General features: G+C 30.2%; 1 protein-coding gene across 1 annotated transcript in view; it reads left to right on the plus strand.

The window, feature by feature from the left end:
* The window catches only part of LOC147070945 (uncharacterized), a 56036-nt gene that overhangs the window by 15322 nt on the left and 15875 nt on the right, over nucleotides 1-24839 (plus strand). The window contains exons 4-7 of the mRNA XM_085949268.1: nucleotides 1232-1423; nucleotides 7165-7387; nucleotides 11394-11611; nucleotides 23611-23744. Of these exons, the coding sequence (XP_085805394.1) occupies nucleotides 1232-1423; nucleotides 7165-7387; nucleotides 11394-11611; nucleotides 23611-23744 (767 nt within the window). The remainder of the gene's footprint in view (nucleotides 1-1231; nucleotides 1424-7164; nucleotides 7388-11393; nucleotides 11612-23610; nucleotides 23745-24839) is intronic.

The raw sequence follows: 24839 nt of genomic DNA on the forward strand, positions 1-24839 counted from the left end.
GAATTCATTTTCAGTTAATTTTGTTTTGTATGGAAAGTTATTTCGGAAGAAATCCGTTAAAAGTAAAATACTATTATTGGTTGCTAAGGGGATGGTCCTAGCAACTAAATTATTAATATATACGTGCAATATTATGGATATCAATATGAAATGTAAAAATGACATTTCAGTATTCTATAATATTTATTCAGTGCATATTTCTATCAAGTACAAAAAAAAGTATTTATTAATACATATAATTGTCAAGTTTATATTATTATGATTCAACAGAAAATTTGAAAACGTGGTATATAAAAAGTTCTTTTTATCTTGTAATTATTTTATATCGTATTCTTATCAAAACGAATGTTTTATCTGTTGTTCAATATACACTATTATGTGCTCGCCAACATAGTATACAATATTTTTAGTCCATAAAATGTTATCTTCAACAATCAATATGAACAATAACATCACTTATTTCAATAAAAAACTAAAAAGATAAAGATAATTTATATTTTTTTGCATACTTAACTCGACCTCGACATTTTTAAAGGTAAATTATAGAAGGCTCCATCTGGAATAAATTTCAACATCATTGGTGTGGTGGTGTATAGATATTTGGGGTATACCCTATCCTGGCGGTTACGGTTTAACTAAAAATACCAATATCTAAATAGCAAACTCTCGGCTTGAAAAATGGGGATGTTCTCAAAAACAGTTTTCTTTCTACCCTTATTAAAATAGCGTTGTGAGGTTTTGTTTATATTTTTCTATTATTTTATTTAGTGTTATTATAATATAAGCTTTTAAAAAGTAGTTTACGAAGAAGAGAGATTGAACATTCGTCCTTAATTATATATTTTATTAAAAATATATTTAATGTTGTTGTAGCCGGTATAATTTATACCAAGAAACAGCTGTCAATATTTCAATATTCAAGTAATATATACAAAGTTTAAGCAACACTTAAAAAACAACATTATATCTATTACGTACCTACCCTTCACCATTGTATTAATTTTTAGTATAAATTTCTGGTACTCGATGTTTACAATATAAACAAAAGAAGATTTCTACAAAATAAAACAATATCAGCGAATATACCAGAGTGCTACATTATTATTTATTTTAAATAGAATGTCTCTACTATAAAGATACAATTACACTTTGTTGAAAGTTATGTTTTGTTATTTGAACCTAAATTATACATTTCAACAAGAATTAAAGGAATGAAATATTTGATTTTCAGGTCATTACAGGCTCCAAAGTAATCAAAAGAGATTTAATAGTTGGCGAAGTCGAATCAATGGAACTTCAATCAAAATTAGTTAACGGACTCGATATTTTGGAGATAAACAATTCGCTTGTTAGAAAAGACGGAGATTGTGAAATTCTGGGAGATAAAGTGATCAAAGGGAGTATTTCTATTGGAACTCTCAAGGTAAGCCTTATTTAAAATAATTACCTAATTACATAAAACGTATTAATTATTATGAGGGTATTAATTGAAAAGTCAGTTTCAGTTACCTTACTTATTTACGGTAAATATAAAATTATATTCTCACATTTAATAGACTATGTTTACTGAGCGCTGATAATATCGTCTCTGTTCTGGCAGAACACACTAACTGGAGAATACTAGTTTTGAGTAATTTGACGTTGAAGCTTTTAAAATGTTTGAAATGTTATATCATGTGAGTTTATTAAGTAATCGTAAAAAGGATGACTTTAAAATAAAGACTGTTTACTTATTAAAGGCGGACGTGCTCAGCGTGGGTCAAAATGGAGCTTTTTTCTATTTTAAAAGCATGATCCTGGACATACTTTAAACGTTGTAGATAATCTATTTGTATAATTTTGAAGCTTTATTATCCTTTATATTTATTTTAACCATTTGATGACTGCATAAAGTATTTTTATTACATAAAATAGTATTCTTTTAAACCTCTCGCTCTAATGTTTTAGAATATAGTCATATTTCGGTACATAACTGTGCAGTGGTGTTAAGATTTTTTACATTTATTAATTTTTAAACGCATTTATAAAACCATAAGTATAATTTATGATAAGATAATTTTAGTAAAATATTTACGATAAAAATTATATTGATAATATCTGTGATCCCAAATTTGACAAGAATTAAGCATTTTATTATTCAAAAAATGGGCAAGATTAACACATTTGAAGATAATTCTAAAGACACTCATTATAAGCTATGTTTTTGACCATTTGAGTGTGATAAACATCTTACGAATAATGATTGCTTTATGTTAATTATTGACCTAAGAATAAGGTAGTGATTTTTTGAAATACGCCATTTCTTTTGGCATTCCCCAGTGGTTAAGCTACAACATACGGCCGTAACCATAAATTGACAAACTATAATTGAAGTAGGGAGTAAAATGATGATAACGCGCGTGTTTGAACATGTACCGTTTAAAAAAAAGGATTTTTTCGGTTAGGTTAATAAGGAAATAAGAATACGAGCTAAGAAAAACGTTGTAAAAATAAAACTATTTGTTCAAAGTTGTTAGAAAACAAAATCACAGCGCTAGTAACATAAAAGTCACAGTGAAACTGACAAGGCATCCATCCACACAATGTTGTCCAGTTTGGTCTGGTGTATGGTTGAAACTTCCCCAGGGAAGGCATATAATAATATGTTACACGACTCCACAATGTGCTCTGTGGTCTTAATCTCACCATACTCGCAAAATGATGACTCTTTCAAGCCTTACTTATGACCACACCTTGAATTCTCATACCGTATTTTGTTCAGATACACGTCATATTTTTGTGATTAATAGATTACTACCACTTACAACAATTTTAAAAATGGTTTAATTATTCCAAAAAATATTTTGAGATACTAGTAATTATATTTAGAAATTAATTATCTATTAAGGATGCGAACAATTAAAGCCTACAGTAAATGTCTTGAGAGTGCAAAAAAATAGATAAACTGTCCCGTTGTTAGATGCTATGGATGTAAAACTTTATAAAGGAACCCCTATAGGTACTCGGCCACTAGGGCGCTCCCAGAAGAGATGGATAATGCCAAGAGAAACGCAAAGAGACTGAGTGTGACCGACTTTATGAAAGAGTTCGGGATAGAGATTTTATAATAAAAGACAATTGTATAGTCGGCTCTCGAACTGAATGGTCTATAGCAGAGAGGGGCAAACTGCGGCTCGCGGGCCGCATGTGGCCCGCCGGATATTTTTTTGCGGCCTGCCATCATTAATTGTACTTCTGATTACGAATAACTTTTTTATAATTAAAAAAAATATATTGATGTAGATTAAAATTTGTTTAGCAATAGTACGCGATCTATTTTGATAGTGTACCGACAGAGCTACAACTTGAGATCATTTATCTGCAGTTTGACACTGATTTAAGAGAATTGCATCGTCGTGAAGAAATCTCCAAATTTTACAATGCCCTTAATTCAGACAAATTCGAACAACTAAAAGATTATGCAAGAAAAATGTTCGTTGTTTTTGGATCAACCTATATATGTGAACAAACAATTTCGATCATGAACCTCAATAAAAATTCTTTACGATCAAATATCTCCGATGCCCATTTACAAGCAGTTTTGAAAATATCAATCACAAAATCAACACCTGAATTTGAAAAAAAAAGTACAACACTTTCATTCTTCTCATTAATTTTTTTGTAATGTTTATTTTTCGTGATAATAAATAGTGTATATCTAAAAATGGTATTTTACTTGCGGCCCGCCGCTCATTTTTAATTCTTGAATTTGGCCCTCCATCCAAAAAGTTTGCCCGCCCCTGGTCTATAGAGTCAGACTAACTAACTTATTAACTGAGTAGTTATAATATACTTTGGGATTCGTGGTTATTTTCCTATTTTATTAGATATACAATAAGATATGCTATGTATTATTATATCTACATAGTTTATAATGTTTTAATTGTTTTTTACAATATATAGTATGATTATTTAAACTTCATATCGACTCACGAGATCCAATAGCAAAAGCCTGTGATTAAAAAATTTGCTTGTTTTGCTCAATTTTTTCTACTAAGCCACAAACAATATTTTGATAGTAAATTATTCCGTAACATCTTGTGATGATCTTGAAATATTGTGTTGTTTGGTTGTTATTACAAAAGTTATAAACTGAAAAGTAAACCGCATTCTACCTAACGTTCAAATTGGTTATAGTTTTTATTAGTTTTTGAAAATCGTTGATTTTTAACGTTTATAACTTATCAAGGCTTATTGGAAGCCATTTTTTAAAGTGATTTATAATGTTGTTTGTAACATACGATTTTAAGTGATAATTTTTTTAATAACGTTTGAATATTTTTTTTTGTTATCGAAAGATTCGTCTCAAGCAAAATGTGATTAATTTATTTTCCATTTGTTAAAAAAATAACGTTCATTTATATCTAAGTTAGCGTAGTTGATAACATATATTTGCATGAATAATAAATATATAAGACAACTCATTTGGACTGTGAAAGGCGTGATTGTAAATCTCACTAGTGGACAGAAGTATCACCTCTGACACTATGACTCGCGGGTTAGAATAAAGTGGCAATATCAATTGATAATATTATTATTCTTTCAGTATGTTCGAATCTCGAAACTAGAGCATTGACTCAATGGGCTGAGGAAATAGCTAATAAAAGTCTCTGCTACCTTCATAAAGGTGCCCCTAATTCGTGTCGAATTATAGGGTCAATAAAAAACGTAATAAGATCGGGGTAAAGTATTGTAATTTTACGAAACAGGTGTCACATTTTTACACGACTTTTACTACCCATATAACTTCACTCGGGCTCTATATGCATATCATGCAAGTATACATTATATAATATAATATATAGTAGTTGTGAAAACTGCCTGTTAGACGGAGTTAATTATTTATTATAATAAATGGGGAGAATAACAATACGCACGATGACTGTAATCAATATGTTAATTTATCTACAGTGATAGTAATTCCAATTAACGCGTGAAAATTAAATGTATTATATTTTCATAATCGGTTCACTTTGAAAGTTAGCCGAATGTTATTTAAATTAATTATTATGAGCACGATGGTCAAGCGGTAACGTGTCAGCTTATAATGTCGAGGATACCCTGTTTACAACCTGGGTCTGACAAATTCACTTATTGTTTTTCAATGTGTACAACCCAATGGGTTGAGCAAGTAGCTAACATCGATTTCTCGTAAAAAAAAAAACAAAAATAATGTTTAATACAGGAAGCCTATATTATCATCTTAGAATTATACGCTGATTATATTTTACAACGTTTTTCTTAGCTCGTATTCTTATTTGTCCGGTACAAATCTTGCAATCGATTTTTAAGTAACTTCCCGACTAACTAGACATTTGAAACTTTTAGAATATATCATAACACGATGCCAATGCATTTTTTAATACTTTTAGCCATCTTTAAGTGGAATTGAATTCATTTTCAGTTAATTCTGTTTTGTATGAAAAGTTATTTCGACACCATTATTAGTTGTTAGGGGGGGTCTAGGGTCTTAGTAACTAAATTAATAATATATACGTGCCTCACTATGGAAATCAATATTATATGTCAAGTACATTTTTTTATCGTTTAACCTAGTCAAGTCAAGTTTATATGGTACAACAGAAAATTTAAAAACGTATTTAAAAAGTTCTTTTTATCTTGTAATTATTTGTATATAAATTTCTAAATCCTTCGTATTTTTCAAAATTTTGCAGTTATTTATGTTTATACAAATAGTAGTTACGATTACATAACGATAATTTGATATAATTTAAAGATATAGCTAATTTCTCAAGATGTATAGGTATATAATTCATTACATAAAAATATGTAAGAAATAATAAATTATCTTTACTATAGGCACCTATCAATTAAAAATTATTAGGTATCGTTTATGTGTAGAATCTTCAAAACCATTTTTAGTTCCCCAAAGGGTGGCCGCTATATCGACTGCTTAATTTGTAAACCGGCTAACTCCATTTGGGCAAATTGTTCAGGAAGGAAAAAAATTATAATACTTTAATACTATCGAACGAAATTTGACAATAATTTCAAAAATACACTTTTTTGATAAATAGGCTGCACTATCAACATACTATTTTAGCTTCTCTTTTATATTATAAGTAAAATTTATATAAAAAGGAGAGTTGTTCCATTTCCGATATTTGAAATTTTGCACCTACAGTAAAGTTGTTGTTGTTGTTTTGTTTGAAGAACGATAATGCATTATTTATAGGTATAGGAGTTTGAAATTTTTTGTGAGCATAGAAATCATGATTTATAATAAAATGCCATCAAAATCTAATTTTTTGTATAAAGTACAGTTGGCTGGTTTTCAGATTAAGCAGTCGATATAATACAATTATTAGTTAATATTATAAACAGATCGCACCGTGAGTGTAAAACCAAGGCATCTGCAAAAGACATATTTTGGATATATTAGGGTTTGAAGTCTTCGTTTTGTTAGGAGAAATAGAGTTTCTAAAAAAAAACCTTAATATTTGGTTTATATATCCATTATATTGCATGTTCTTTCAGTTACTTCACTTTTATATTATCAAGTTCACGACTTTTGCGGTTTTTTTGCATTTAATCTCGAAATTGAAAAATATGCCTTGGTTTTACACTCACGGTGCGAGATAATTCAATACTATTTTAAACTGTAGTTGATTGCAAAAATTGAAATTCCGTTTTTTTTTTACTATTCGTAGCGATTGTAAAGCGTTACATTTTCAAATTATCCTATTTTAGTATTGTTTTTTTTTTATAAATCAAGGTTAACGTTAATTAATTAGCATTGATATAATAAAATACATTATTAAGACTTGTTAATTTATATATGTTTTATTTTTAATAAATGATTAAGGGTTGTTAAATTTTACGAGACATTTAAGAAATTGTTGGCTTGTTTTTATATTGAATTATAATTAATAAACCTTTTAACAACAAATGATATAATTAACTAAAAAACCTTGAAATATTGAGTTGTTTTCGTATATAACTAGGGTATAAATTTATTCTCTGGTTCGATTATTAAGTTAGCTATAATAATATTGTATCCAGTGAATAGTAAAACTTTCAAACAAGTGAGGTAATAATTCATATTGTGTTAATTTTATATTTTTTATTTAGATAATTATAATTAATATTTCTGTTTTAATAAAGACCGATTCTCTCATCCACGGAGTGTCAGTACACGACCTGGCGTCCCTCAGCGACAGCCGCCCCATCAATTCGGCCGCCTTCGCCTCCCTCTCAATAGAGACCGACCTCGACGTGGGCGAAGTAAATGGTGTCCATTTGCAAGGAGCGCTGGATAACGCAATCAGATTAAGAGGACCCGAGCAGCATGTACACGGTGACGTCACATTTGAGACTGTGAAAATCGGTAATCCTGTTTATATCTTTTAAGGAGCTTTCCGCATAGGGATGTCCTTTCAAAAAACAAAGAATTGATACTGGTATTGCTTTTAAAAAGTCGCAATATTGAATGATCCGTCTCCATCAGAGCTTTATCGCTCAATTAAAATGTAATTGAGGAATGTATATGGAAAGACAATTTATCAAAATTTTCACGAAAAAAATATGGATACAATACGTCTTTTTAATAAATAACTGAGACAAGCTTCCAAATGAAGCCATTAGTAAAAATTTGTTCTCTTATCTATCTAAAATCTAATCTAATCTACTCCCTTATATTTCTTAATTGTATTGATACTACCAGATTTAAATATTATTACTATATTCAATATTGTGTGCAGATATTTTTGGCCCTGTGACTCGTCAAAAATTTCATTATATATTTTTTTTTGTGATATTTCATTCGAGGAATCAATGGTTACTAAGAACTATTTACTAATAACTTCAACCCTTTTGACACTCATATTATTTTAAATGTAGGATCGATTGAAGTTATTTATTTTTTACCTACATAGTATTCAATAAATTAATAAAAAATTGCTTTAAATTACTTTTTTTCACAAACAAATTTCGGTCTTAAATGTATTTTTATGTGCACTATAATATTATTATTCTACAACTGCCTGTCTCCAAACTAAATTGTATTTACTCTATGAAAAGCAATCTACTTACCAGTGGATACTAATCGTTCTATAATACAATCGTGTGAATAGATCCCAGTCATCTTTGAATGTCAATAATAAATACAGTTACATTTACCGTCAACATGGTAAAAAGTATCAATATTTTAATATATCAATACTTTTCAGACATCCCTATTTGCACCTCGTTTGGTGTCCGTTGTACGGTGAGTGGCACAATTCTCAACTCCATTTCAATTCTGCAAAACTATAAATGTTGCTGGCCATAAAATGTAAATTTTCCATTAAAATTTATACATACAAAACTCATCTACGGTAATACAGTTAGTTGCTCTGACTTCACAGAACTATAAATTACCATAGTGATTGGTTGAAACTGTTATGTTCATTTTCCTCGTTTAACGTAAGACAAGTTGTTTTGAATGTATGTTATTATCAAACTACTGTATATTATAATTCTAATTATTGATAAATATATATTACTTATAGTTAGATTAATAAAATATTTTAAAATCTGCAATCTACTCTTTTCGGAATATTTAGACAGTTTTAGTTTGCCTCAGCTGAAATATTGATATTTTGTAACACAGTTAAAATTAATACTGAAAGATGCCTAACACTAAGGCCTTGATACTTTTTCGTTTCAAAATGATGACATATTCTTGTCTTTTTAGATACACAAATTTTGTCGTAACCTAGGTATTTAGGTTTTTTTTTTTTTTTTTTTAAATAATATCATTTTTAATATGTAATGTGTCTGAATCAACTAAGGTGGCGCTGTCAATATACCGTATTTTCACTTGATAATAAACCTTATATACAAAAATATGTCGAACATGTGCTTAACATCTTGGCAAAGAGGTACCGTCAGTCTGATCTCCTCGCCCATTTCTATGAATGCCTAAGAGATATTACATCACTACGAATCCTGTTTTTAAATCATTAAAAATCACAGGATTTTACATTCAAACAGATGTAGTTTGTGGTGAATACTGACAGTAACGTAGATTTCTACGTCTCAGAACAGTAGTACAATATTGGTCAATATCAATATACTGTAGGCGATTTTTTGTATTCATTGATAATCTGGATGCATCCTTTTAAAATACAATAGATATTACATGCATTTTCAATATCTTACATATTTTTTCCGACTATCAGAATGTTGATGGTAATATTTTAGTAACCATTCTTTCAGGGTTCAATAATATGATATTTACGACCATGTTTATTCTCCAAATCGGATTCTATAAAAAAAATATTTTTTCATCTTTAAATAATGAATGAGATAAATTGTTGTCCTTTCAAATAGATCAGAATAAAATTAAAAACGCTTAGATGTAGAAAATTGTAATCAAATTTCGCAAATTCCCAAGTGAACCTGGCAATATTCTTTCGTAGGAAAAAAAATTAACGGCGTTTTGTTGAATCGAAAAGAATTCTTTCAGATTTTTTTTCATTTGATTTTCATCTAAATTGATTGATAAAATTAAAATAGCAAAGTATGTTGTTTTTCGGCCCGTCTAATATAATTTAGTCGTAGTTATTAGGTAATATTTCACGCCCACCGTGGAGCACTTTTCCTTTGATCTGTGGCACGTGTCCGGGTCAAAATATATGTTGTATGCTTTACTATCTTTAAAATATTAGTCCATAAACATGGTATTTTATTTTGAATTATACACATCAGTGAAAGGGCAGCAGTGCTTTTAAACGCAAAATGGAAAACTATTTGAATAAATATGCAATCGAAATTTTTCATTTATTGCAAACAGGTTATTGCATTGCATTCGAAGATAATCAATAACAAAATTCAGTGCAACGGTCTATATATAGTCGAGCTTAGTCTTTTTATAATGAAAAACTGTTTTTGTATTAGTACTTTTAATCTGGCATCTAAAAAATGACATATCAATTGATGAATTCTAAATTTAATTACACTCCCAAAATGCGCTGATGCAGTACGCATTGAAAAGTCTTAATCCTAAAGATAATGATATTTATATTATATTAATCTTTTTTAAATACTTAATATATTCTATGAGCATACTCATACGTATTAAGACAATATATTACAATGGTTATTTTTATTTCAACATCTTCATGTTTTCTATTGTTTTGGTCCCTTTAGTCTAAAAGGTTATTTTATTGAAAGCTTTTTTTTTACTTAATTTCCAAGGAATTTATATAAAAGTAACTCTGTTATTGTTATTTTAAAAACATTAGCAAAATAAAGAGCAAAGTGACAACTAGACTTAACAATAAAAAAAAAAAAATTGGTTTCATCATATAATATACTTTCACTAACTATACCTACCATACTAAATAAAATTTTAACTTCGTAATAGAATAACACATGCTAAGTCACTTATAGATGCTGAAAATGACATTATCAAAAAATAATAAAAAAGTCAATTTCGAAAAAATGTCTTTTGCTCGATTTTGTCATAGCAAAATCCGATATTTTGTGAAAAAGTGTTTTTTTTGCATTAACAAAATTTGAATAAGATGCGCACAAAAATGTTGTAGTCTTATAATCTTATATTTATTACCACGTTATTTACCACGTTTTTCTTGGCTCGTATTCTTATTTGTCCGGTGGTTGTTTATTCAGTACATATCTTAGACCTTTATACCCAACTAGCTAGACATTTGAAACTTTTATAATATATCAGAACACGATGCCAATGTAATCTTTTGATACTTTTAGTCATCTTTAAGTAGAATTGAATTCATTTTCAGTTAATTCTGTTTTGTATGAAAAGTTATTTTTGAAGAAATTCGTAATCCAATCCACTATTATTGGTTGCTAAAGGGGTGGTACTAGCAACTTAATTATTAATATATACGTGCGTTACTATGGAAATCAAAATGACATTTCAGTATTCTGTATTATTTGTTTGTTTGTTGCAAAATAGCAAAAAAAAATTGTTGACAATTGCTTTATTTGTCCTAAATTATTAATACTATGTACATAGAATTGTCAAGTTTAATGATTCAAGATAAAATTTAAAAACGTTGTTTATAAAAAAAAACTTTTTTTCTTGTAATTATTTTTGGTATCACTTCAAATAGTTTGTATGCAGAGTATTATACTGTTAGAGCGAATCTAAAGCTCAAATTACACTGGCAAACTCTCAAATCGCCCCTGATCGTGAAATGTCATTTAGGTCGTGGCCAAAATATTCTAATTTCGATTTTTCGCGTACGACGATCGACGATTATTCCATCTACAATTATCACTGTATGATTTACGATTAGGGATGTTTTAGTTATCAGAAGTATTACCGTATCTATGTAGTAATTGACAATAAATCTTATTATAAATTTCAGGCGATTGCCAGGTGGAGTCCATCAACAAAATTGGATTGGATAACATGATAATTGATATGGAAGGTGAAAAATTCAACATTGCAAGTGACACGACTTATGTTCACGATGTCGTCGTGGATGGTTCAGCAAAAATTGATACCATGAATGACTTCAATGTCGAAGAAGTCTTCAAGAATACTGTCTTCGCGACTGACGACGTAGATATTTATGGAGATGTGGTATGTGGCATTTATAATTATGTTTTTATTCTAACGAATATACATATTTTATAACTAACATAAGTATAGTCTAATTAATATTTTTTTATTCTAAGAATTATTATTCACAAGACTTAATAATGTAGCATTCTTTTGTTGAAATCCGTAATTTGAAAACGCCTCAGAGAAAAAAAGCCCAATTTATAAAGCGCTTCGGGGAGAGTATTGTACAAACTACTAATTAATCTCTATTAATCGCAATTAGATAGGATGAACATATCTTAATTGTAAGCGCACATGGGCGTAAATTCCAGTGAGTTCGGGTTTGAATCTCGTTGGGCGTCGTATTTTTTATATTGATTATAATATATTTGTTCTTTGAGGTGTTATGTATAACTTTAATAACTGTATAGCATTATGCTTTCTGTGTCCGCCTGTTATTGTGTCAATTACTTATTCTTTTATTTTATACCTCATATTGTGTTGTTCTGTGATTGATCTAGTTGGTCGACCTAAATAATATATATATTCCAGTGGCGAAGGGTACAGGTAGGTTGTTAAGATTCTACATACATAGTTCACACTAAACTTTGTCAGTGAAACGTACTCATTTGTTTTCATTAAACTAAGATTGCAATGTGTAGATAGAGTTTGTTAGTTGTTTTAAAATTCAATTAAGCCTTCTTTAATTCAAGCCATAGTAAATTTAATAATAGTCAAAAATATTAATTTATCTATAAAATATCTTAAATTATGCCATTAATTCATAGATCATTTTAGATATTTTATAGATACAAGAATATTTGGTATAGGCAGGGCTTAAGGCTATACCTCATTTGGGGCAAAGAAATATCGTGGCTAGGTCATACGCGGATTATGCAAATGACGCGTGCCGAACTAAATATAATTTGTCATATAAATCCAACATGCGTCATATTTTAATGTTCTGTCATTTATAAGTAACCAAGTAATCGTTTTATTAGTAACAATAATAATATATTCATTGACATGTTTTCTTTTTCAAGTAAATGGTAATATTTTTCAGTAATCTTTACACGATTTAAGAATTAATACCCCCGTCGCCATCACTAAACAAATTGACGTGTTCACAGCTCGACGTTTGATCCCCGATTACCAGCGAGTCCAAAATTTCATCGCAAAATTATTTTCCGTTTCACTGAAGTACCGTCTTAACAAATTTAAAAAAACTAATCAACACCATAATATTGTGTATTATTAATTCAATAATGCATGATTTTTGTCGGATCAGCCATAGCATACCTGCCTAAATTATTATAGTTTGATTTAGGCAGAGCTTAATTATTAAATTTTAAAAACTAACCAACACCATCTGCAAATTGTATTATTAGTTTAATATAAACAAATAAGTATGGCTGACAAAGTTTAGTGTGCACTTTTTATATCCAATCTAACCTACATCCATCCCTCGCCAATGAATATTCATTGGTTTATTGATAGCGTGAACAAATTTTCTATAAATAATTTATTTTAATTTACATCTGTCAATATTATGTTTTCTAATGAAGATTATAATTTAATGCGCGGCGAGTGCAAAAAGCTTATTCAATACACTGAAATATACTTGTCACGATTTTTTGACAGTTTCATGCGCCATCAAACCATGAAAATTGTCACATTCAAAATAAATCCTTAAATTATGCATGGCATCTGCGTGATACCAGATGCTTTTCTCTTCGGTAATTTAAATAACATGGAAAATATTCGATATTGCCTATCTTCATAACGAAAAAATATGCGTTATTCATGTAAAAGGCTTAATAATAATATGTTTTTGTGGAAAATCTTTCATAAGAGAAACAATAAAATTCTGTCAGACATATCTATCTGAAAAATCGCTGTGTTTTTTAATATATTATATTGTATAATGAAAAATCTAAAAAGTTTTGACTGCGCTCTTGTCATATTATGTAAAAATAATTATTTACCCATAATCGCATACTTCCGGCATCATGAACAACACTATGATTCATTAATAATTAATGTTCAGCCATTTTTACAACTTTTTTCTTAGCTCGGATTCTTATTTGTCCGATGGTTTGTCCGGTACAAATCTTGTAATCGATTTTTAACTAACTTCCCGACTAGCTAGACAGAAATTTTAGAATATATCATAACACAATGCCAATGCATTGTTTTATACTTTTAGGCATCTTTAAGTAAAATTGAATTCATTTTCAGTTAATTCTGGTTCGTATGAAAAGTTATTTCGGAATAAATCCGTAATCCAATCCACTATTATTGGTTGCTAGGGGTCTGGGGTCCTAGCAACTAAATTATTAATATATACGTGCGTTACTATGGAAATCAATATGAATGTCAAAATGACATTTCAGTATTATTTCTATCGAATACAATTTTTTTTGATCGTTTAAGCTAGTCAAGTCAAGTTTATGATTCAACAGAAAATTTAAAAACGTTGTATATAAAAAGTATTTTTATCGTGTAATTATTTTTTTTTATATTTTCACACATTCACACTGTCACTAAAATTCAAAATTACCAAATCAGTATTATACATTTATTTCTATCCTTAACCTCCCACCAGGCCGTCTGACCTGGTCACCACAGAGGCCAATTATATTGCTTTTAAAAAAATGTGCTGTCTTATTTTGAACATAAAGTTCTCTTCATATATATGTAGTTTGGTATCTCCGTATAATCTTAGTATTATATCATTAAATTCATTTATTTCTCCGTGTTTTTCTATTCCATAACACATTTTATTAAATAAAGTCAATTTAGTCAAAGCTCACAACTTGATAGCTTGGCGACCTCAGACTTGGGTATCTGCTCCTGAGACATCGCCACTCGCCAGGCGTAAAAAACTGCTGATGCTTTACAACTAATCGTGTAGTGTGGTGCGGAATGGGTTGGTTTGGAGGGGTCTAAGTTTGTGTTACCCTTAACCTCGGTAATCGTTTTAGATACGAAAAAATTCTCTTATAAAAGTTGTGGATATTTTATTTTATTAAATTTTTATTTGAAATATTTTTCAATATTTTTAGCCATTCATAGCTGAAAAACATAAAATTTTTCACCATTTTTCAATATGGCGGCCATAGCACAGCATGCACGAGTATTACTAGGTACTATTAGGTACTATACATATATAATTCATAGTCTTTTTCAGTCATTTTTCAGGTAAAACCCTAATATGACTGGGTTACTTTTATAATAAATAATAAGATAAATTTACGGCTCTCTCTAGTGTTAATATTATACCATGTGTATTCATTTGCCATTATTAGTAGCAAAATTCTCTGGCTTTTCATATCAATGGTTCTAGGTTTGATTTTCGATTTTTTTTATTATATTTTAGATGCTGTAATTTGATGGATTTCTATTGCATAATTAAACATGTAAAACAAAAACAAATATCATTCATTACATGTGTTTGAACCTTTATATTTTTCTTTGAAAGCTATGAAAAAATATAGAAATAGTAAAACATATATAAATACCTTTTATCACAGTTTATATATGTTAATTAGACCAAATGGAGGAACACAATAAACTGAATATCTATTTCGAAATTACCAGGTTTTTTAATTATTTGACGGGAATTCTAGTCTATAATTAGTAATCATAAAACATGTTTGCGTTGTCGCATTGAAAGAAAGCATCATGAGTTATATTGCTACACTTTTTAACGTTTTGGTATATATACGTCGTTTTTGTAGTAATTCATCTATGTAAAAATATAAATAATGATATACAAAATATTTGTACACTTGCACTAGGTACTTATTGAAGGCATTTTTATCGTAGTGCAAACCTGTCTTATAAATTTTAAAGCACAATAGTGTCAACTTGCTATCAATAAATTTTCTGTTTGACTAATGTAATACAAATAATAGAAAAATACAAATTAATTAATAATTTAGGAGTAGGTATTTATAAATTTGCTATAAAACTATTTTTTATTTGTTATTTTTACCTTACAACGTACTATAATATATAATATGTATCACGTGTCAGAATGATATGACAAATTAATTATTTTCTTTTCTATTTCTTATATAATATGAAATGTCACTTTTTAAATCATACAATATTTGAAAAGGCTAGAGAATTACGCTTTTGAAACAGTTTGTCGTCTGGAGAAATAGACAAATTAAACGAAACCCTCGTCTACTACTCGATGAGAAAGATACTTATATAAGTCTATATGAGCCAATGTCAAACATGAAATATGTGCGTTTAGTATTCTGAGCGTTAATACTGAATAAATTGTAAATATTCAATTACTATAAAACAAAGCATGAATGACGGATGTCCTCCATAGTGTGAGATAGTTTAACATATTTATAACGATTGTTGAATTTTGGCCACTCATGTGCTGAATCACATTGATGTTTTTAGAAGCGCCACAAACTCTGATGTTGGCTTTATATACATTATGTTAATTTAATTATGATGCATACATAATATTTAAATAAAAATTTGCGCCACTTTTCCGGGCTCACCCGTATGCCGGCATTTGTGGCGCTTCTAAAAAACATTAGAGTATAAGTAGGCATATAGATTGAAAAAAATGCATGGGTTAAAGCTAGGATTAAGCCGAAAACTTAACGGAAAACGTCACGTCGACAAATTAAATGTAATATTTTTGGCGGCAATTATATATTAAAGTAGAGTTTTTATTTTCATCATGAATCATCAACATGTTATATAAAATTTATCACTATGTTATTAACCACCATTACAGCTTTTTAATTAGAATTTTTCTTTGTCATAATATTATGTTGAGTGGTTCAAAAAATTATTAATTTTTACATCGTGATAGTGTGAAAATCGTAAATTCTTTTGATATGCCGTCATTTTAACGGTTTAAAAAAATATTTTGTAATTATAAAGTCATATTCATTACCTTTTAATTCATGTATTATTTAATACACTATTTCTTTTATTCAATGAATAAGACACAAGATTTGAGAAATAACGTTCTGAATATTGAACATACATAATTTGAAAACATCTCATGCCTTTTTTTACAAAAACCGATGTAAAAATTACTAGTTAAAATCATCGTAATTAAGTAGGATGCCCGTATCTTAATTTAAAAAGCACACTGGTGTGATGTCCTGTAGGGAAGTCGTATTTTATTTTAAAAAAAAAATCTGGTTTGTTTATGCATGATATGTTTTCATATTAAAATATGTTCATATACCTATTATTTTTTATTTCTTTAGTAAAAGTAATCATGGGGTGTTACACCCATATTAACGACGTTGTACGTTTAAAATTATTAGTAAAATGTGCATTTGATACCGCTACGGGATTTAAACCTTCTACCTAGTTTCTATTAAGCTGTGGATGCAAAATTAAACCTACTTTTAACACTTTGCGCAGGAATAATGTATACTCTTTTGAGCAGAACAAATTTAATGTTTTTGTTCTTCCTCAAATACTGGCTCATAAACGCATGTGTTTGTAATAATTCAAATCAATTTAATCATAGACGAAGTAGAAAAATCTTTGTACTTATAATATACAATGCAAAATGAGCTTTTATAAATTAATGTGCATCCGGAAAATGGGTAAAACTGCCAATAATTACATAAGCTACTCTGCCCTTCTTAGGAAGAAGGCAGTAACTTGCAAAATTTGTGAAATTGAGTTATGAATGCCATCCGGTAGGTAATTTTGAAAGCTATATATTCTGTTCACTTTAAAATTAGTATTATCACTAAAATAGCGTTAAAATCCTTAATGAAAAAATAGACATCTTCTAAAATAATACATTTTTTTAGCAAAAAGGCAGTAATTACATATATTCATTGCAGTTACTGCTTGTTTATTATTAATTTGTTTTTATTTTAACTTCCTACTAATAAAAATTGCAACCGTTTTTTTATTAATTCACAGTAAGTACTAAAGTTTGAGAAAAAACACATTATATTATTTATCTCAAAAGTGTGTGAGAGTCAGTTACTGCCTTCTTCCTAAGAAGGGCAGTACTAGTCTTCGCATATTTTAGTTTCATATGAAGTAAACTGAGATTTTTCAGTTTTCATATTTGTAAAATATTACTTACGAGTATATTATGTAAAAGATTCTGTGTTCACTGTTCAGTTGTTTGGTAGATGAAATAATAATATGGTTTTTGTACATAATTATAATATTATTATAATTTACACAATAGTAAAAAGATTGTTTTCAGTTTTACGTTCATTTGTACAACCGATTGCAAATTACAAATGTCATTGTATGCAATAAAAATTTGCCAATCATTATTACTATACAATTCTCTCTCTTTTAAATTCAAGCCATAATACAATGAACGTTTTTTTCAAAATTCCTACACGATATAATACAATAAATTGTAAATTTTCATTTAACGCAAATAATAATATTATTTTGTGTTGTGGGTTACTTCTAAATTAAATATAATATAAACACATCAACTTGCACGTGTGGGTAAATAACGTGTGCAACTAAGCGGCTCTCGTGGTGCAGTGGGTAAGGCGCTGGCCTTCCGTCCAAGAGTTCTGGGTTCAATTCCTCGTGAGGACACAGTATGTATGTGTTTTCTCAAAGCCTGGGTGTTTGTCATTGTCCAAAATTAATAACAACCACCTTGTACGAAAAATCAAGGACATGGTTATTAATAATACAAAAAAAAATGTGCAACTAGCAGTAAATAAAATGGAGATCATCTTTTTAAATTGCGATGGAACAAAACTCAAAAATCAAATAGCCATAGAGCCATTGAATGATATTATACAATAATGGTTTTTAGATACCGTTTTTTAGAGAAAGTTTCCTTCAGCGTCTATATTATTTTATTATATAACCCCGTTTGAATTCAACAGTCTTAGACTTATATTATATCAAATTGGCCTGTTCAACTTGTAGACGTTCGAAGCCGAGCTGACCGTTTCAAGAGACATATCCTCCCGCGGGAATGTGAATGAGATTGAAATGGGGGAGGCGATGCAGCACACAACGCGCGCCCTCCACGAGGCAATCGAAAAGTCCAACGGCGCGGCGAAGAACATTCAACAGACTATCGTGACCTTCGCCGATGATATACGGGGTAAGTCTTATAATATATAGGACTTTTTTCCATGACGTATGCGTTACTTTAAATGGAGACGACTTACGCAAAGTGAGCGGTAGACTTTTGTTGGTTTATGCATACCTACTTGAAAAAATATTTTTATTCATAAATGAAATTTTTAATTTTTATATAAAGATTTTGGCAATAAGATAAATATTTTTCAAATAAAAAAACTAAACGTTTGCAACCTCTCAGTCAGTGATACCTAACTAGGTCTCACGACACCTTGGAGCTACGTGAGATGTGCCAAGTGGTCTGCGAGAATTTGCATTTGCTAATAGAGTAAAAAAAATATTTAATAATATGACCTACTACAACACAAACTTTTTACTTTAAACAATGGAGTATTTGGAAAGTTTTAATTGATAAGAGGAATGATAATATTTTATGATGGAAAAATTATCTACCTACTTCGCAAAAGTGTTACTTGGGAGAAGATATATTTTAGCATCAATGGATAAAGGAACAAAACATGACGAATTAATTAGTCACTCATGAACGTTGCACCTAATATGTATTTATTATGTAAAACGTTTAAAATATGGATGCTAACATGACAGTTACAAGTATTTGTATATAAATTAAAAAGTGCAGCAAATCAATTTCTAGCTACTCTCAGTGACGTCCAATGCAGACAATATGTAGACCGTGCTTTTGCTCGTTGCTTACAAGCAGCACATGGTGGCAAATTAAGGGAGGAATGCGAATAATACAACTTTTGAGACCACATTCTGTGGACAATAAAAAATTTGTACCTATTGTGCAAATATTCTTTAGACATAATTTTTAGTTTTATAAATCAGAATTATAACGAATTTATTTGCAAGCTTCCGTAAAATAATTAAATAACATCAAATTTGAGACTATATTATATAAGAGAAAGAGGTAACAATTTGAGTCCTCTTGTAGACAGAACTCTCCTTAGGTATATCACTACTGATTCACACATCGCCTTTATAATTTGTCTATATGTGTGTCAATATGTGCTATCTATGTAGAGGTTCCCCGAGATTTTACAATATGCCCCGGGGTTCCACCAAATAAGAAAGTTTGAAAATCACTCTAGTATTTAAAAAGTGAGTGTATTGTATTAATCTATCTACTTTTTTTCACACAACAAGTGGCGTAAATTCATTTAGGTACATCGTACTTTATTTATAAACTATTTTTTATGCAATGACTAATTTGTAACATTTAAGAATGTAACATGCATTATTAAACGTATATAATTTGAAAGTACCTCAGATATATAACCACTAGGGAAAAAATTAAAGATAAGATAACTAGCGGGACTTGAACCTGTTTTCTTTGTTTTCCTTTCAGTAAGCGCTATACCGATTTACGACAAAATTAGCTAATATGTATGCAACTGAATTGCTTGGCTATAGGGAGTTATTTTAGGTTTCCCATCTCCACCAGTCATATATATGTACAGCAGTAGATATACATGGCTTTCATTCATGACATTTAAAACGTTTCTGAAAAAAACATATTTTACATGCTTACTTTGCTATTTCGATACGGAGCCACACTGTTGTACAACCATGCACCATGATTTTTAACGAAAAAAATTAGAGAGAAAATAAAAGGGTTGGACTGGCTCTGCAAGTCTTGGTAACATTTAATATCAGCATACTGAATATGAAGAATTGAATACAATAATGATTCTGATGAGGAATCTCAACACGATGCTACAAAATTTTCAAATGCCTCAAAGTTTGTATTAATTGATATCTAGTCTGCGTAGCCAATTGAACCCGTATGTAGAATGACTAACAACACAAACATATATCCCTACACGCCAACCCGCCCCGCACCACACTCGATCCTAATCGACCGTATCATGAAGCCCTACGTATGAATGTGAAGCATCATCATTTGTTTACATCTAGTATTGTCTCTGTCTCTATCACGCCGTGGGTCTCAGGTTCGAATCCTGGGTCTGGCAAGTACACATATTGTTTTTCAATTTGTGTGTGAGTCAGGGTATGGACCTAATAGGTTGAGTAAGTGGCTGACATCCATTTCTCGTAAAAAACAAAATATTTTAATACAAACCTCTACTCTGTGGAGGCCCATATGATCCTATGAGGATCGGACATGGTCGAAAAAAAAGTCTCTGGAGTAAATACCCGAGACTGAGATCGCCACGCTCTCAAGCGAGCGTTGACTTAGTTTAATGAAAGGCGTAATTTAATAAAAAGTGCCATGAAAGGCACGGAGACGTAATATAAATAAATGAATTTAATGATATATTATGTTAAAAGATACAAAAAACAATACGGACAAACAAAATTATGTGAAGCGATCTTTATGTCCGCAATAAGCCACCGCATTTTTTTTTATATGCAATATACCTAATTAACCTTTATGGCAACCAGATCAGACGGCCCGACAGGCCCAACAGCTGGTTGGACCGAATTAAACATTATTATCTTCCCTCTCGGAGCACATTCTCGGACATTCTCAGAGGATGTGGTTTGCAACCTGTAGTTCTCCGCCACTACAGACTAACAGTTCCACTCATTCAGAATTCATAAGCGGGCAATCTTAAATAACGTATTCAACAATTTGATGATCATGCCCGCATGTGCAATGTGGCATATCCTCTATCAAGCAAATACCATGGAGTGGAGAAAAAACTACTCTATTACTAAACTATTCTTTAAAAATAGGTACCCTTCCACATTATCACTAAATAATTACAAGATAAAAAGAGCTTTTTATATACCACGTTTTTATATTTTCTGTTGAATCGTATAAATTTGACTTGATTCTATGTATTAATAATTTAGGGCAAATAAGGAAATTGCCGACAAATCATTTTTTTGCTATTTTGGAACAAATAAACAAACAAATATAGAATACTGAAATGTCATTTTGATTTCCATAGTAACGCACGTATATATTAATAATTTAGTTGCTAGAACCACCCTCTTAGCAACCAATAATAGTGGATTGGATTACGGAAAATTAATTCAATTCTACTTAAAGACGGCTAAAAGTATTGAAAGAATGCATTGGCATCGTGTTCTGATATATTTTAAAAGTTTTAAAAGTCTAGCTAGTCAGGAGGCTAGTTAAAAATCGATTGCAACATTTGTACCGGACAAATAAGAAAATCGTGGTAAAATACGTGCAGACAGACAATTATTTGACGTCACAAATTTAATTATTGAACACATAATATGGTTGACTTGCTTCATTTCTGCTTAATTACATACTACACCGATAATAATTTCCAGACATGTCAACGGAATTCGTCTACGCCGACATTTGGAACCACGTGAATGTGAGCATCTTCGACTGTTCCCCAGCCGTCACGAGGTCTCTGGGGGTGGAGGCCCAGGTCGAGGCTCACGACCAAACCCCCGGACATTTCTGCGGCTTGCAACCCTCTTGCTCATGTCCGCGACATCACATGGTAAGGTACCCTGCGGTACGTTTTGTTGGTCGTCATGTGCTCTGCGGTCACGTTTATGTTTGTATACATGACGTGAAATAATTTTGTTTGCTCTCTGTTGGAATTACTGTGGGAAAAGATTTCTGATAATTAAATAGTTTATAGATTCACAGGAAATAGAACTGATTATAAGTATTTAATGCAGAGAAGTAACTATGATATATATCTAGTAGATTAAAAAAAACACATGACTCTCAACGATACTCAAACTCATATCCACTGGATTCACGTTAATGTACTTTACCAATTGACCCACGTGTATCATATCTAATTATAACGAAGTTTGTTAAGTTTTACATCTAGAACCGCTTTAACAAAATGCGTTAATTTTTAGCAATTGCCTTAATTACTTACCAACGTTTGAAAATCTCCAAATTTTAGTAATAATATACATGCACTTGCTAATTTAGAAAATCTTTTGTTATTCAACGAATAATTCACAAGATTTAAAATGTAACATTCATTTAATTGAACATGCGTAAATTTGAAAATATCCAGATTTCGTCGTAATTAGATAGAACGCACATGGCTCAATTGGCAAAGTACATTGGCGTATCAAATATACACGTGTGCGAGTCCTGTCAGGCGTTATATATTTTTCAAATGTGTTCTTTAGTACATATCCTATTATCTGAGTCCAAAAAACGAGGGTGTATTTATTTATTACATTATATTATATAAGTTTGCATTATTAACCAGCATTTCTAACGGTGTAATTTCTAATTTTGCAATTTACTAGAAGTTTAAAGATGGTAGACGTCCAATCAACCAATCACCAAATTAACTGGAATGGAAAAGAGTCGTCACTTGGTTAAACAATCTAAAAATAAATAGAAAAGCCTTGGCATTGCGACATTTGATAAAGTGTGCAGAATCTATTATGGAGATTTTTTGTAAAAAAAAAACTGTTACCTACATATACTATAAATAGATACATCTAGATATTCATAATTTAAGTTATTTTAAAGAAACACTAGGTCACTGATATTAAAATATATAATAATATACAAATAAATTATCACGAACATGTATCAACTCACCTATGAAACGTAATACCATCTTCTTGCTTATCAGTACGGCTATCACATTTTAAGACAACACACAAAACCATCTTTTCCACTTAATTAACTAAAAATATTTACCACTGACTTTATGTTTAACACAAAAAATAGCAATTTTAGCAACACGAGCTCGCAGGTTATCGACACTATGTGAAGCGTTTCGTCAAGATTTGCCAGCGACACTTTTGGAAACTAGCTCACACATATGTAGACCTTTTATCTTACTCTAGCGCGTGTCGCAGATATTATAAGGGTGTCTAATACTTTCTCACTCGCACTCGTGCATCGTTTTTGTTCAAGCCTTGGTTACCTACATTGTGTTACATCGACGATAAAAATATCATTTATAATAATTTCATTTAAATGAATTTGAATCGTGTGTTATTTCTAGATTAAGATCATGAAAGATGGAACATGGTTCATATTTCCTGGATCAGACAATATGCGAATATTCCATCTTCTCACTCCACCAGGATACTCTGCGGACCTGATGACAACTACATTATATTCAGAGCAACAATGCAGGTTTGTTATTTTATCACCGATGTTGAGAATAATAATCTCGCTTATACTTTTCAATTGAATGTGGAAACTTAAATCGTAAACACGAATAAATAGTTTCTCGAAAATATTTTATATCGAGGTCCTGCCAATTTTTTTTTAACACGAGTCCCTTCTCTCACCATGAAAATTCTGCTATTATAAACATATCGTTGAATTAACACTTTTTTTTTATTTATAATAAACATATTGTAGTTTAACATATAATTTATTGTTTAGTGTAATAAAAATGTGGACATTTTCATCCCTATTTGAAATCAATATACTCTTATCTAATTTTCAAATATATTTTATAATTTCAAACCAAAATACTAAATATCTAGCTTACTTAATGAAATTATATTATTTAGGTGCACAAAAATTTTGTGGGTGTGAAGTATTTTTGCAGAGTTATGTCATATAGTAAAATATCAATACATAATATTTATTTTCATTCGATATAATTACATACTAATTTGAATTAACTTCAATCACTTGAATAAGGTTTGAAATCAAAATAATGCAGCTGAATGTTTACATATGTCTTTAAAATTTTCGTTATTGCCATTTAATTAGCAGCGCATTCACCAAAAGGTTATTGGGTTGAGTCACTGCAATATTAAATTTTCACATTACATCACTATGGCGTTTTATACTAAGAGAATCATATGAACGTTGACAGGGTGGCGATTGTATTAGCAGATTTTTGTTTATACGAGAACATACTCGAGGTCCATACATATATTGAAAAAAAAATAAGAACCCAGAACATGCGACATTGCTATATAATATGTATATATAACAAAAAGTATAACGGAAGATATTTTCGCCAATGCCTGGGGATAAAGCTATGAAATGGAGCATTGAACTGAAAATCGGAATGGTGGTGATTTCACCCCACCTGGGAGCATTTTTTTGTTTTTCGATTTTTGGGTGGGCTTTTTGTAATAAATCAACTTGCAGTTCCACGTTTTCATAACAAAAAATATTTTGCTAGTTATAACCAACCACAGCGTAAATTCGAGCTAGCAGTGGTAGCAGGGATTTGAAAAACCTACCACCCGTGGTCAAGCGTATTAA

Source organism: Rhyacophila brunnea, unplaced genomic scaffold (assembly GCF_057557595.1).
Source record: "Rhyacophila brunnea isolate RB1 unplaced genomic scaffold, BYU_Rbru_1.0 scaffold_21, whole genome shotgun sequence".
NCBI lineage: Eukaryota > Metazoa > Arthropoda > Insecta > Trichoptera > Rhyacophilidae > Rhyacophila > Rhyacophila brunnea.